This window comes from Anguilla rostrata, chromosome 10 (assembly GCF_018555375.3).
Source record: "Anguilla rostrata isolate EN2019 chromosome 10, ASM1855537v3, whole genome shotgun sequence".
NCBI lineage: Eukaryota > Metazoa > Chordata > Actinopteri > Anguilliformes > Anguillidae > Anguilla > Anguilla rostrata.
The window spans coordinates 26,556,357-26,572,157 of record NC_057942.1 but is presented as its reverse complement, the minus strand read 5'-3'; the positions used below and the strand labels follow the sequence as shown (position 1 = coordinate 26,572,157).

Here is a 15,801-nt window from a genome sequence, read left to right as displayed (position 1 = left end):
ATATCCAGATGTATAAATGGATTCAATGTAAATGCTGTGTAAAAATTTCTGTAAGTTGCTCTGGATGAGAGCATCTGCTAAATGCCTGTATTGAGAACAACAGGGTATTATTGGGAATTTTGACATAAGATTATTAAAATAAAATAATACTATAAAGTTATACAACTTTTTTCTTTAAACAATTGTATCATTGATGGTTTTAAATATAATTTGCTTCTTTTTCATGTTTGTCAAGGGTGCTTATAATTCTGGACCTAACTAGCTGCAAACTAGTTCCTTAAAACTTATATAGATGTACTGAGATCAATTCTGGCTGATGAAGATGCTGAGATGTTGGCAAACATTTTTGTAATGCTCCCTGTTAAATTCAGTATGGGGTTTAAGGTCCTGCTCACTACTTGTTAAGCCCTTCATGGACTTATGTCCCTTGATTTAAATGGTCCAATAGGAGTTCTATATTTGAAATTGCTGAGATGTCAACATTCGGGTACTGTCGCACAGCAACGTGTCATAGACATAGGCGGAGCCAGCGAGGGGGAAAAAATCCCGCATCTGTCACTGTTCTGTATGTCCTCAAATTACATTGCATTTTTGTTTCCTAAATACCAGCAAAGGTATTTTGGCAAAATAAACCTAGTAGGACTCGAGTGTGCTTATGTGGTTACAGAGTGGACAAATGATCCAACTGGAGGTATCATTCCTGGACTTCATCATCTATCTCATTGAATCCCCCAGTAAGGAGCCACTTCAACTAGATTATGATCCATAACCATAAAGTAAACTAATGTTAACCAGTGGACCATAATCAATTGCAGAAGCAATGTTAACAATATAACTTTGTGAGCTAGTGATATTAGCTGTTGCTAGCCACAGGTTTTTTGGTAATAAATAAAAGTGCAAATCTGGATTTTAAATCTGTACTATGTATTAAATTAAGCCACACAGAAGAAAATTGCAGTGTTTTTAATATATTACTAAATTTACTCCCAATTTAAAACCTAAAACTGACCAATTCATTTATTACCTATGGAAACTGCCAAAATTTCCCCTTTAAGAAGTTGGATATATTTCAAATGCCTTGGCAAGTGGTTTGTTGTTTCATTTTACTTCCTGTTGGTGAGTTTAAATAATTATCCCAGAGATGATGTGTGTGAGCAATGTCTTTTTCTGCACGTGGGAAAAGCCAACAGTGTGTGGCAATTGGCAATTGACTATTAGCAACTATAGTGGACCGGAGTGCTTTTCACCAATCTGGATTAGAGGGAAGTGAGAGACAGAGGCGGCGGTATTTGTTCAACAGGATTTATAAAAATTGATATTTTATGGCCAAAAGTAGCTGGTAGTTCCTGTAGTTACACTTCAAAATGAGGTAATTAACTACTACAAACACTACCCAAATTTGAATGTAGCAGAACTGCCAGCAAATTGCTGCAAAATGCATTTAAATTACTAGTTTAACCAAATGTAATCTACTCCCCAGCACTGTCTATCAGTGGGATTGTTACAGTAAAGTTGTGTAACTGCAACAAAGTGTCTTTCATTTATTAATAGACACGTGAAGGCTATATCATTGCGCCTACATCTGTCTGTTTAAATAGACTACTTAAATGTGGAAGGTAGAAGGAAGCAATGTTAAATTCAGATCCGTGTTTATTATTTTGCCTTTTCATCTAAATTTAACAGCCATCTAAGCAAGTATTATTTTATGCTTTCACATTGGGGTAGATATTTTGGTTCAATGCTTTTTGAATGTGGGTGAAAAGAAACCCGGTCATGAGGCCTTTAGTTAGAAAAGGTATGGCTTCTTGTGTCACTCACGTTTTAATTTAATTTGTGAGCTATATAACATTAGTTAATGCAGGGACAGATTAAGCCAATCTGAGGCCTGGGGCACAATATTCACAAGGCCACTTACAACACCCCAGAGCCACAGTTTACTCAGTCTAATTTTACCAAATATGTTTTGATCATGAAATTTAATTACCTGAAGCAATGCAAGGTATGTGATATTATCAACAGACATATAGAACATTATTATTGTTAGTATTATTATTATTGTTTTTTTTTTTACTATTAAAAAATATAAAATATTATTTTATTATTAAATGATGTATTATCTAACCGTTAAAGTTACTGTAGTGAGCAGCTTCAGCTCATTCATTGTGCTTTGTATTCAGAGTTTATGCCAGTAACCCGGGCAATGGGCAGCCCTGCCGCAGAGAAGTTGAATGTCCTAATTTCACATCCAAACAATCCACTGATTTAAATTTTAATTAAACTACTTTAGTCACCTCATTTTATGTGTGTTTAAATGTTATATCGTATTCTATACAGTGTGAAAATATCGATCTGTGCTGCTAATTATTTAATGGCTGCCACAGAACACTAGCTTACAAAACCATGTGGGGCATTGGTCAGTAGGCTCATCTTTCACAAATAAATGGAACTGTAAAAATTTGTCGGCCAAGTTTTCATCCAAATCATTGGGATACGCAGCAGCCAGCTGTATGGCTCACTGGCGAGCGTCACTCAGATCAGCAGGGTTCTATTTTGAACAACACCCCAAAAAGATTGCTCACCTGCCTGTAGGCCTGCAGTTGGTGATCTAAACAAGACCATGATCATTCAATGATTACATTGAAGGTCTCGACTCTGAACTTCTGACTTCCCTCGGGGTGACACAGCAGGATCTTTCGAGTCATCAGAAAACACCCCTTTACCTTTTGTGGTACAGTTTATACTGGTACTGTTTAGAAACCTTGTTGACGCTTGTGGTAAATCTCTCGTCGTCTTCAAACTGATCTAGTAGCAAAACTACAGAATTTTCAAAAAGTCCAGTCGTCGGACATTTGTCCTTAAGTCAATGTCATTTTTTTGTAATTGAACACTTGCAATTGAAATCATTGCAAAACAAATCAAATGGGCTTGTTTGACCACCCCAACATATCACTAGTGCTGTCACACAACCACATAACATAACATAATATAATGATGAGAACAGGCCATTCAGCCTAACAATGCTGATGACCTACAGATTAGGTAGAATCTAACACTGTACCAAGCCTAGTCTTGAAAATCCACAGAGTTTCTGCCTCTACTGCATGACCTTGCAGGCTATTCCACACATTGACTACTCTCTGCATGAAAAAATTCTTCCTAATGTCTGTATGGAATTTTCCTTTTGCTTATTTTCGTTTATGTCCACTCGTTCTACTAACAGAACTCAACCTAAAGAATCTCTTGTAGTTTCCTTTGTTGATCCCCTTTATGAATTTGAAAGCCTCAATCAAATCACCCCTAGGTCTTCTATTACTAAGCTTGAAGAGATTAAGCATCCTAAGTCTTTCCTCTTGGCTTTTATATTTCATACCAGGAATCAATTTGGTTGCCTCTATATCTTTCTTGTAGTACGTTCCCCAGAACTGCACACAATACTCTAAGTGTGTTCTAACAAAAGTATTGTTAAGATAAGTTTAACTTCTTTGGATTTATACTCAATACTTTTGTCTATATATCTCAGCATCCTATTGACCTTTTTACTGCTACAGCACAGTGCCTAGAACCTGAAAGGCTTTGATCAACCATTACTCCCAAATCTTTTTCATATTGAGCACATTCCAATTTTGTTCCTCCCATCCTGCCTAATGTTTTTATTTTGCACATGCAGAACCTTACATTTGGCTATATTAAATTTCATTTGCCAGGTTTCTGCCCACTTATGAATTTTAATTAAATTTTCTTGGATGACTTTAGTAGACTCCAAACTATTAGCTGGGCCTCCCAGTTTAATATCATCTGCAAATTTGACTAATGTACTTTCCATGCCCCTGTCAAGGTCATTGATAATATATGAGGAAAAGCAGTGGTCCCGGCACCGCTCCTTGTGGGACTACAGTTCCCTGCTCAGATAATATCCCTCCTCTGAAATACATCCTCTAATTCCTACTGTCTTCATTTTACTAACAAGTCTGTCATGTGGTACCTTATCAAATGCCATTTGAAAATCTAGGTATATAATATCATAGGCCTTGTTATTTCTCCTGTTTCTAAGGACTATTTCCATCAGGGCCTGCTGACTTGTTTATCTTAAGTTGAAGTAATTGATCCAGTACGTCTTTATCCTTTATTTCAATATCTGATAAGACATACTGAGTACTGAATATGTCTTCCATTCTATTAGTAACCTCTTCTCTAGTAAACCTCTCAACAAAACTATTTAAGGCACCAGCAGTCTTAGAAAGCAATGCTCCTTCTTCATTCCTGATGCACTTGATGTCCTCTTTGACTTTCCTTTTCCTGCTACAGTATTGAAAGAAATGTTCAGGATTACTTTTTGCATCATTGGCAATTTGCCTTTCAACGAGTCTTTTGGCTTCTCGTTGTTTTTTTTAACCTCAGTAGGCATATTACAATATTCAGTCTTATTATTCCTAGTGCTGTCATGAGCTTATAAAGTGTTTTTTTCCCCCTCAAACTCTCCCATATGGCTTTGTTCATCCACAGGGGAGACCGCTTCTTCAACTTACCTTTGGAATAAATTTACATTGGGCCTCAAGAATAACGCTTTTGAACCTGGTCCCACTCTTCATTCACAGTCTTGCAGTTAAGAAGTTGCACCCAGTCAATATTACTTAAATTTTCTTGCATCTTGTTGACATTGGCTTTTCTGAAATAAAAAAATTCTGGCCATAGAGGAGGCCTTGTTAATTTACCATAATACTGCAGAATGACCACTTGTCCCAAGTGGCTCAATTATCTCTATGCTACAAATTCTGTCCGGATCATTGTATAGCACCAAATCCAAAATTAATTTCCCTCTTGTACACTGATTGACACATTGTGCAGAAAAAAGGTAATTTATAACATCTAAAAATTCTTCCTCACTTTTCCTTATCCTGTCATCAATTCCGGATTAATAGGAGAGTAATTGAAGTCATCCATAATAACAGTATCACATTCCTGACAAGCTTATTTTATGTCTCTGAAGAGCATGGAGTTCACACTACTGTCTGAAGCTGGTATCCGGTAACACCATTAGGCCCTTTTCATGTTTGTCCAAATATCGCTAGGCATGAGCTTGTCAATTTCTGGAATTTTCTGCACATTTTAATTTTCTTTTACATGGAGAGCTAGACCCCCACTTCTCTTACTGGATCTATCCTTCCTTTGTAGTTTGTACCCCTCTATATTATATTCATCCCCATCCTCCTCCCCAAAACATGTCTCTGTAATCCCAACTATAGCATAGCCCCCAATATTCATAGCAACCTTGACACATCCTCTCTCATTCCCTCACCTCCCGCCATACCAAGCCACCCTTACTACAAGACTACATTAGTATTCACACTATTATAGGAAGCCCTGACAGTTTCTATTCTGGCAGTCTGCGCTTCCCTACCTTTTTCACTTTCTGACGTCCCTGCCTCCCAAGTCCCTAGTTTAAATAATCTTGTGCTACCTTAAGCATACGTTGGCCCAGTGCAACAGTTCCCCTCTAGGTCAGGTGCAGCCCATCACGCTTGTACAGGTCAAACCTGTACCCATCTTTCCTATACCAGGTGTGTAGCCACGTATTAAACCTCCAAATAAAACTCTGCTTCCCTCTGCTTGCACATGGTACCGGTAGTATTGCAGAAAAACTGATACAACACTCTCACACACCGCGACACACCCCTTTCTGAACAGAAGAGTTGGACACAGAGAGATACAAGAATCCGGGAGTTTCCGGTCTTTATTTCACATTTTTTAACGAGCGAGAGACTCAAGTTTCTATAAAACAAACAAAACTGCTTTGCCCTTCACCCTCATGGGATTGGGGTAAAAATAATAAAGAAACACAACAAACTAAAATAATAAAGACAAAATAAGGAAACTACTCACTCTTTCCAACCTTTACCCATGCTGGTTATTGCTCTCTCTCTCTCTCTGCTTTCTCGGTCACGGACCCCTACTGGGAAGAAAGCACACTTTAAATAGCTGGATTAATTACGGATGCCCTCCAGGTGCGTGTTTAACCAGTAGGCATGGTCCTCAGACTGCCCAGAACCTCTCTCATAAACCAAGCCCTGCCACACTCCTCCACAGCCCCCCCTTGGGAGAGGAAATCAGCACAAGCGTTAGCGGACCCTGGCCTATGGATTACGGAAGCGAAATGGCTGGAGAGCCAGATACCACCGGGTAATCCGAGAGTTGGTGTTTTTCATTTTATGCAGCCATGGGAGGGGAGCATGGTCTGAATAGAGGGTAAAGGATGGACCCAGGAGGTAGTACTGGAGTGTCAGTACAGCCCACTTTATCGCAAGACATTCTTTTTCAGTGGTACTGTACCGACTCTCCCTGGGGCTGAGCTTGCGGCTGATATAGATTACCGGTCGCTCCTCCCCATCCGCCTCCTATCCGAGGCATCGGTCATCTAAATAAGCCGCGGCATAAGCAGCATGCGGTCTTAAAAGCCGGTTCATCAGCCGCTGGAAGGTAGCGGGTGCCCCATGCAAACCGAACGGGAGGGTGACAAATTAGTGTAATCCAAACGAAGTGGAGAAAGCCGATTTCTCTTTTGCTCCTGGAGATAAGTGAATCTGCCAGTAGCCCTTGGTTAAATCCAGTGTCGAAAAAAAACAAGCAGTGCCCAACCGATCCAGCAGCTCGTCCACCCGAGGCATCGGATAGGCGTCAAATTTCGAAACTGCGTTTACCTTTCGGTAATCCACGCAGAAACGAACCGACCCATCTGGCTTGGGAACAAGCACAATGGGGCTACACCAATCACTGTGCGATTCCTTAATCACTCCCATCTCTAGCATTTTGCCCAATTCCTCCTGAACTAATTTCTTTTTATGTTCAGGCAGTCTATACGGGCGACTTCTAACCACGGTGCCCAGGAGGATATGTATGTGGTGTTCTGTAAGGTCAGTTCTTCCTGGTAGGGGCGAAAACACATCAGAAAACTCTTGCTGCAACCGAGCTACCTCTGTTTGCTGCTCCGGAGTCAGATGGCTGTCAGTTGGAACTGGACAGGTTTTTCCCAAATTAGGAATTTCCGGTCCCAGCTCATCTGACCTGACTTCGGTTGTCGCAAGCAAAACAGGGTCTACCTCTCTCCACAGTTTTAATGGTAGATCTGACGTGCTCCACCCCTGTCAGAACGAATAACCTCATAGTCTACATCCCCAATTCGCCGTGTGACCTCAAAAGGTCCTTGCCACTGAGCGAGTAATTTTGATGCTGATGATGGGAGTAAAAGTAGGACTTTGTCTCCCGTTTTAAATATTCGCAATTGAACTCCCGTTATATTGCCGTCTCTGCCGTTCCTGCGCCTGGAGCAAATGTTCACGTGCAATTTGTCCTAGTGAGTGTAGCTTTGCTTGCAGGTCCAGTATGTATTGGATTTCATTTTTACTTTGCCTTGGACCCTCCTCCCAAGTTTCTTTTAACAGGTCCAAAATGCCGCGGGGCCTTCGCCCGTACAATAGCTCAAATGGGGAAAACCCCATAGAGGCTTGGGGAACCTCTCTCAGAGCAAATAACGGGGTCAATTAATTTATCCCAATTTCGAATATCAGTGCTGGCGAACTTACAAATCATTGTCTTCAAAGTTCTATTAAACCGCTCCACCAACCCATCAGTTTGAGGGTGGTAAACGCTGGTTCTAATAGATTTGACATCCAACAATTTGTAGAGTTCTTTTAGTGTTTGTGACATGAATGACGTGCCCTGGTCCATGAGAATCTCTTTTGGGATTCCCACTCGGAAGAAAAAGTGAAGTAGCGCCTCCGCAATAGTCTTAGCCGATATATTGTGAAGGGCTACTGCCTCTGGGTATTGTGCTGCATAGTCCACTAGGACTAGCACAAAACGATAAAATCTGGCACTTCGTTCTAATGGTCCCACAAGGTCCATGCTAATTCTTTCGAAGGGGACCTCTATTAAAGGAAGTGGTTGCAACGGAGCTTTTGGAATGGCCACCGGATTTACTTTCTGGCACTCTTGGCACTCCGCACACCACCGACGGACGTCACCCCATATTCCCGGCCAATAAAATCGGACCATTATACGATTGAGTGTTTTATCCTCCCCCAAGTGACCTGCCATCGGATTGTTATGAGCCACCTGAAAAACCATTTTCTGGCAACTTTTTGGACTAAAAGCTGTGTATTTTCCTCCAGAGTATACGGGTCCTGACATACCCGATATAATTTGCCTTTAATTATACATATAATTACCCCTAGTGGGAAGAAAGCACACTCTAAATAGCTGGATTAATTACGGATGCACTCCAGGTGCGTGCGCCTACTTAACCAGTAGGTGTGATCCTCAGACTGCCCCGAACCTCTCCCACAAACCGAGCCCTGCCACAAACATGTCCCAGGACCTTCCAGTAGTGGCATTCTGACTTGAACTGTTGAACAAGGGCAGAATCATCAGTCCCAGTTCCCCTTGACTGCTGCACTGAAGGCTCCATACTTGTTCCTATAGTCTGCGCATTTCTCGTGATCTCCAACACACTGTGGGTACTTCCAGTCATTGAAACTGTTGGCAAAGGCATTATTTTTTGAGAGAAATAATTTGCAAGCAAAATCCTCCATCATGGTGGCACCAAGCTCACCTGCTACATTAGCAGATGACCAGCTACCTGTATCCACCTGCTGTCCATGGTGGCTGTTATTAGCTCATCTGCTTCAGTGGGCCCTCTAGCTTTACAGCTTGTACTCGGTGATAGCATTTCTTATTTGGAGTTTCAGTTTGTGTTTCTTTCTTCTTGAAAAAGATTTTGGCATTTGTTTTGCAATCCCTGTTTCATCTTCCTCCTGTTTTTGCTTTCTTTTTTAAACCCGCCAGCGCATCTCTTGTACTCCTCTGTTTTTTCTATTCTTGCTGTACAATTGACCCGTACGCGAACACTAATACGCGAATCATGATTGATGCTCGAGATCAAATCTATTGGTTCATGTCCTCATTTATTTATTAAATAATTATGGGTAATGTTTAATTTGTTGTTTAGTTGGCATTTGTGTATGTGTTTAAGATTAACTACATTTGTGCTAATACATAAAAAATGAATGTATTTGAAAAAATATGATTGTATGGCTATAGGAGGGGGTTGGCTACTCAACTTTTTATTGTGATGAAATTCCTGAGCCCTCGGGGGCTCTGGGGGCCACAAGCTGACCTTGTAGTTAAACAGACTTACCTCAAAATAGTGATGGAAAAGGTCTTTACTTTTCTGCATTTTGTCTTTGGAATTCACTTCCAAGCCATATAAGATGTGCCGCGGCAATGGCAGCTTAAAAATAAAGGGTCTTAAGGTCTTTACACACCAGGGACGTGACGAATAAACAACACAAAAATGCGAATAAATCGGAGGTAAATTTTGACATGCCTGACTATTCACATCAAGCGCAACGCGATTTTGCGAATAAATTAAGGTTTGTGCCACTGGAAAAAAAAAATGGAATCAACATCAAGCGATGATGACCTGGTGCTCCTTTTACTTAATAAAAAGAGAGGAAAAAAACGAAATACCTGGGGGTATACCCAGTATTGACAAAGAGAGGAGAACTTGATGAGTTCCACTGCGTGGTTCAGGAGCTTAAACCATAGCCGCTTCAGACTCAGTATCTGCTGGGTCCTATTGTAAAATGTCCAGCAGTCTACTGAATCGGGTCTAGGTGCATATATAATGCATAATCCATAAACATACAGCCTAGGCCTACTCGTCGTTTTGTGACAGCAAACAAACTGAAATGACTTTGAAAAAGTTACATTAGTTAACGATGTAACTGGGCAGGTTAGCTTCACATGGGCTAACGTTACATTAGCATAGTTGGAAGTTTAAACAACAACGTTTTACGTAGATTGTTGAAGCTTGGTATACACACACCATCATCATACTGAAGCTCGTTTCTATTCCTCTCCACACATTGTCTTTGAAATCATTGTCTTTGTAGGTCTTTTCCCTTTTATCATACAAAATGGAGTTCTGTGAAACAAAGACAAACGATCCACCATGTTGAATGTTTTGAATGTGACGTTGTCAACAACATGCATTTTGATTGGTCAGATGTGTACATGTTGGAAGTGAAACCTCGTAAAAATCGACCTTGGTCCAAAAAAATAAAAGCCACAATATCGCTCTGCAAAATTCCATTGCAGATGTGAAAGCTTGCATTGACTGGATACAGGTTCGAAAAGTATTATTAACGTGTGAATTAATCGCATGAAAAAAACGCGTCTGGTGTAGGAATGTGACGATATACTGTAAAATTCAAATATGAAATAGTACTATCATAAACGTAACGTAATGCCGTGATAGTAAATCACGTGACAAAAGCTATTTTCATGCGGGGAATGTTTTTCCAAACATTACCCTAATAAAATATCTAAATAACCCATATTAAATAATATACTGGACCTGAATTGAGAGAGGGAAATCTGATCCTAGATCTGTATTTACAGGCAAAGTCATTTACAAACACAGGTCGCATCTTTCCAGCCAATCATTATGCTTGATGCATGATGTGCGTGCCCCCACGGGAGCGAGCAGCGGTTCTCCCGCTCGTTCTTTCTGATGTAAAATGTAAATTAGCTTGTTACCTACAAATTACCAGCGATGTTATTTTTTTTCATTCATGTAAAAAACGAGTTAGAGAAACTAGCTAAATGAGTGCCGAGGAGTCAGGCGAAGGCAGGAGAGAGGCAGAGAAACTCGTCGGAAGAACTGAGGTTGAAGTTGAAGTCACAGACTAGGTAGGGCCAGTTATGCACTGAGAGACTTTTTGGACGTTTTGAAAAGAGACATGCTTTCACAAGAACAAACAAATGTTGATACAGCATATTAGATACATTGACACAGCATAACATTATAATTCTACTGATGACTTAATACAGCTGTTGTTTCCATGCTGATGAATTGTAACGTTACAGCTCTCAATTATAACGATTACATGTTTGATTTAATTGTAGTCTGTAGACCAAGCTTTTTAGTGTGAGTCTCATTCATTTGAGTTGCCTGCTTCCACGCACCGTATGTGGTGCGCAAATGTTTCTCTCCCCTTTGTGGTTGTTGGTATTGCACTCATTGGCTAAAGTATGTCAGTAGGCGTGTCAAACAAGGTTGTTACTTACAATAAATACACTAATTTTTGTGAAATGACATATTTACATCTATGATTTCTCTTTTTTGGCTGTGTACGATATCTTTATAATCCAATAATTTTAAGCCTCCGGTACGATAGTTTAATATTTCCCACCTGGCAACGCTGGCTAGCTAGCTGTTATACAGCTACACGGCATCTCCGTTTGCAGTTCCTTACAACACTTGCGATGTCTGACGCTGATTCTGATACTGACCGTAATGAAGAATTATATCCCAGCAAAAAGCGAACTCGTTCATCCGTGTGGGCTTACTTTGGATTCAGGAAAAAGGATTTTTATTATTTTAAATATACAATTAAAAGGAGTGAACTATTCAGTTGCATTTTTGTTTTATTTTTCAATTAAAATGATTTTAAAAATCTGCAGATCCATAAATAAACGGATCGAGTTGTAAACTTTGATTTTTTTTTTTTTTTTTCCAGCTTAAAACCTGATTCCGTGATATACCGAAAATCGTGATATTGAGTAGTACAATTATCATACCCTGAAATTTTCATACCTTCACATCCCTAGTCTGGTGTGTGAAGACCTTTAAGATGAACAGAACATGAATGTTCATGTAAGCCTGTTCTTACTGCTTTGAAATTTTAGATTTTAATTTTATCGTAATCTTGTTCAAAAGCAATTAGGGCTCAAATGCATTGTATTATTGTCAGACCTATATTTAAAGTATTTTTATATAAAGAAATGATTTGAAATACAGCAATTACAAATACTGAGTATTTAAATTCCAAAATGTATTTTCAGTTCCTTTTAGATATGTCTTATCCTCTTTGCGCACATGCCAAATCTGCCCAATTCTTGCCCATTTAGGGGGTACCGTATTTAAAGCTTTATTACTCCAGATGTGAGCATCACAGAGATTTGAAAAATGTTAATGGTTGGGGCCAGCCCTGAACCCTTCGATATCTCAATATACCGATCGATACAGGTAGTTCTCTCTACAGTAACATTAATTAACTATTCTGTAGCTAGTGCCATCTTGATAGCATTTTATTATGGCAGCGGAATAATTGCACCCTAAATAAATGACAAAAGTCCCAGTATAAGGTGGAATTAAATGTGTCAAAATGATATATTTTCTGAATCATCTTCAGTTCTGCTTGGCTGCTGTGACAGTGATGCCAAGTGACCTGAGTGTGCAGTTGCTGTGTAAAATAAATGCCATCAGAACAATTTAGCATTGTTATTTGCTACCTAAACTTTGCCACACATTCATCATTGTTGCCATGATTGGAGCCTGAAACGTCATTTTTCAAAATCCATTTAAACCATTTACCAGTTAGCTGGGACTTTGAAGTTATAAGGCAGGATTTATGAAGTGTCCTGTGGAAATATTGTCCTAGCTAGGAGTCTGAATTCTGAAAGTTTTAACTTGATCCAACTGCCATAAAAGAGCATGTAAAATTTGGTGCTGTCGGAATCCTGCTCTTTTCCTTGGTGGAAAGTTGGGAACATGTGACCTGAAAAGGTCCCAAAAACAGCCAAAATATCATGTTACAATTCCATATACAGTATATAAGGCATAAACCACGACAGGCTATCCCATTATTGAAAAATAATGTACAGTAGTTACTGGTTTCATTTGACGCATTTGCCTCTGCGGGAGAGGTTCTGCCGGCCAGAGGAAAATACTTTCATGAATCCACAGGGGAACATGCATACATTTCATATGTTGACCATGATAAAAAAGCAGAGAAGAGGGAGAGAAGAGGTAGAGAGGAGAGACGTCGGAGAGGAAGAAGAGATACGCGAATATAGAGAAATGAGAGCAGATAGGAAGATGAGAGAGCTTCTGGAAGTTGACCAGAAGATATATTTTGATGATCTTGGGAGTATAGAAACTGGTCCGAAAACTACCAGTTTCCCCTCTGTTGGTTTGGCTTCCAGAAGTGAGCCTTTCAAAAGAGCTGGTTTGAGAGTTGTGTGTGGCTGGAATACTCAGTTAAGAGAAGTGGTAAAAAGAAACTCACCAGAGACCACAGGGATGCTTTGCCTAAGCACAGGGTACTCAAATTAGAAAAGAGTAAATGGTAAATGGACTGCATTTATATAGCGCTTTTATCCAAAGCGCTTTACAATTGATGCCTCTCATTCGCCAGAGCAATTAGGGGTTAGGTATCTTGCTCAAGGACACTTCGATACGCCCAGGGTGGGGTATGAACCGGCAACCCTCCGACTGCCAGACATTCGATCTTACCTCCTGAGCTATGTCGCCATGTCGCCATGCACAAAGCTTCCATGATATGTTGGAAGGGCTATAAGGCAAGCCTCACTCAAGGTGGTGTTGTTAAGCAGCTACAGGTGGCTAGTGTAGGAGTAACCATGGGGAGAGAGAATATGTTGACCGTATTGTGCCTTTCTGGGTAAGCAGGGATACCAAAACTGGTCAAATTGTTGCACAAGCACCATGCACCTGATTAATGCTCCCCTCATTTCACAGTGAAAAGTGCATGGTGCTCGTGCAACAGTTTGACCAGTTTTTTACACAGCACCATCATGTGCAAAATTTTCATGAGTTGGAGCAGAATTTATGCTGGACATACTGGCGTGCCACCCAGCCACAGAGGAGTTTCTCTCTCTATGGTCCCTGAGACACCTTGCCACATGCTACTGTCAGTGGTGGTTATGGTAGAGGTGGTTCTGGTAGCCCAAATGTTTAGGGCCGGAAAGGAAAAAGAAGCCTATCCTCAGTGTGTTCAGACTCCTGGATTTTTCCATGTTCTCAACTCTGACAGCAGTCTTTCAAGTGCTGTTTACCAATTTTACAGGTGGTCTTTCAGCATCTTGTGTCGGCTGCATAGAGTTGAGGCCAAAAGGTTACGTACACTTAGGCTAAAGATATTCAAACTCAGTTTTTCACAACTCACACACATTTCATGTTACCATACAATCTACTTTGTCTACACGTCAGAGGTAATTTTAAAACAATCGATTAGAGACCTATTTATTTCAGCTTTAATTCACTATATCAATTTACATACACCAAGTTGACTGTCTCTTTAAACAGTCTGGAAGATTCCAGAAATTGATGTAATGACTTTTTATAAGCATCTGATTGGCCAATTGTCTTAATTAGGGGTAAATTTGCACATTTGGCTGTATTTAAGGGCCTACCTTTAGAGCCACTGCCTTTTTGCCCTTGATACCATGGGAAAATCCAAGCAACTCAGCTAAGACCTCCACAAGTCAGATTCCTTCTTAGGAGCAATTTCCAAACAACTGAAGGTACCACGAGCATCTGTACAAGCAATTGTGTGTAATACAATTTGAGTGGCCCAGCCAGAGCCTAGACTTTAACCTGATCGAACATCTCTGGAGAAACTTGAAAATAGCTGTGCAGCAATGCTCCCCATCCATCCTGACAGAGCTTGAGAGGATCTGCAGAGAAGAATGGGAGAAATACCCCAAATACAGGTGTGCCAAGCTTGTAGTGTCATACCCAAGAAGACTCGTGGCTGTAATCGCTGCCAAAGGTGCCTCAACAAAGTACTGAGTAAAGGGTTTGAATACTTATGTAAATATAATATTTCAGTTTTTCATTTTTAATAAATTTGCAAAAATAGCTAAAAACCTGTTTTCACTTTGTCATTATTTGGTATTGTGTGTAGATTGATGAGAATAAAAATGAATTTAATCAATTTTAGAATAAGACCGTAAGATAACAAAATTTGGTAAAAGTGAAGAAGTCTGAATACTTTCCGAAGGCTATGTGTGCATGTATGTATGTGTGTGTGTGTATATATATATATATATATATATAAAATATATACACTCACCGGCCAGTTTATTAGGTACACCTTGCTAGTACCAGTTTGGACCCCTTTTGCCTTCAGAACTGCCTTAATTCTTCGTGGCATAAATTCAACAAGGTCCTGGAAACATTCCTCAGGGATTTTGGTCCATATTCACATGATAGCATCAGGCAGTTGCTGCAGATTTGTTGGCTGCACATCCATGATGCGAATCTCCCATTCCACCACATCCCAAAGGTGCTCTATTGAATTGATATCTGGTGACTGTGGAGGCCATTTGAGTACAGTGAACTCATTGTCATATTTAAAGGAGTACCATGGTGATTTTCACACTTTCTCGGTTTTATGTGCTATTTGCACAAGAGGCATTGAAGAAACACAATGAGCAAAGTATTAAATATGTCCGTTCTGTATTTTTGGAGAAATATGCGTTTTAAATTCATGATCCTATTTTCAACCGGTTGAGGAAGTTGTCGTTTTTCTACGTCACGAATACAGTAACCACTCCTATTTCCACGCCCCGTAAAGAAATCTGACAGGACACACCGTCCTGCTTTTCAGACAATGCAAATATTTGACTAACGTTAGGTTCACTTAAATTAGAGTTCCTTTAGATTATTTCTGATTATATTCATTTAGCTAGCTAGCTAACGTTAGCTAGCTAGGAGGTTTGCTTTCATAAGGCAATGCTATCGATAACGTTAGCTTGCTAGTTTGCTTTTATGAGGACGTTATAGTTGTGCTTTCATCTTAACTTGGCTAGCTAGATAGCAAAAATTATAACTGGATATAAGTCAACGTTCTTACCTTAGCTATCTATCGATACTTGATATACTACTAAGCTAGCTAGCTTGTGAAAATTCAGTCTCCCAAAGAGAGCGCGTATCATGGG

The 15,801-nt window shown here is 39.9% G+C and overlaps 1 protein-coding gene across 7 annotated transcripts in view; it reads left to right on the top strand.

Annotated features, from left to right (window-relative positions):
• LOC135233785 (POZ-, AT hook-, and zinc finger-containing protein 1-like) overlaps positions 1-15,801 on the top strand; it is a 62,005-nt gene that overhangs the window by 31,887 nt on the left and 14,317 nt on the right. For 2 of the 7 annotated variants that reach the window (XM_064297673.1, XM_064297671.1), the window contains exon 6: positions 668-14,337. The exons of the other annotated variants lie outside the window; for them this stretch is intronic. In XM_064297673.1, coding sequence (XP_064153743.1) covers positions 668-769 — 102 coding nt within the window. In that variant the 3' untranslated portion in view covers positions 770-14,337. Of the gene's footprint in view, positions 1-667; positions 14,338-15,801 lie in introns of those variants that run through there. 7 annotated transcript variants of the gene reach the window in all.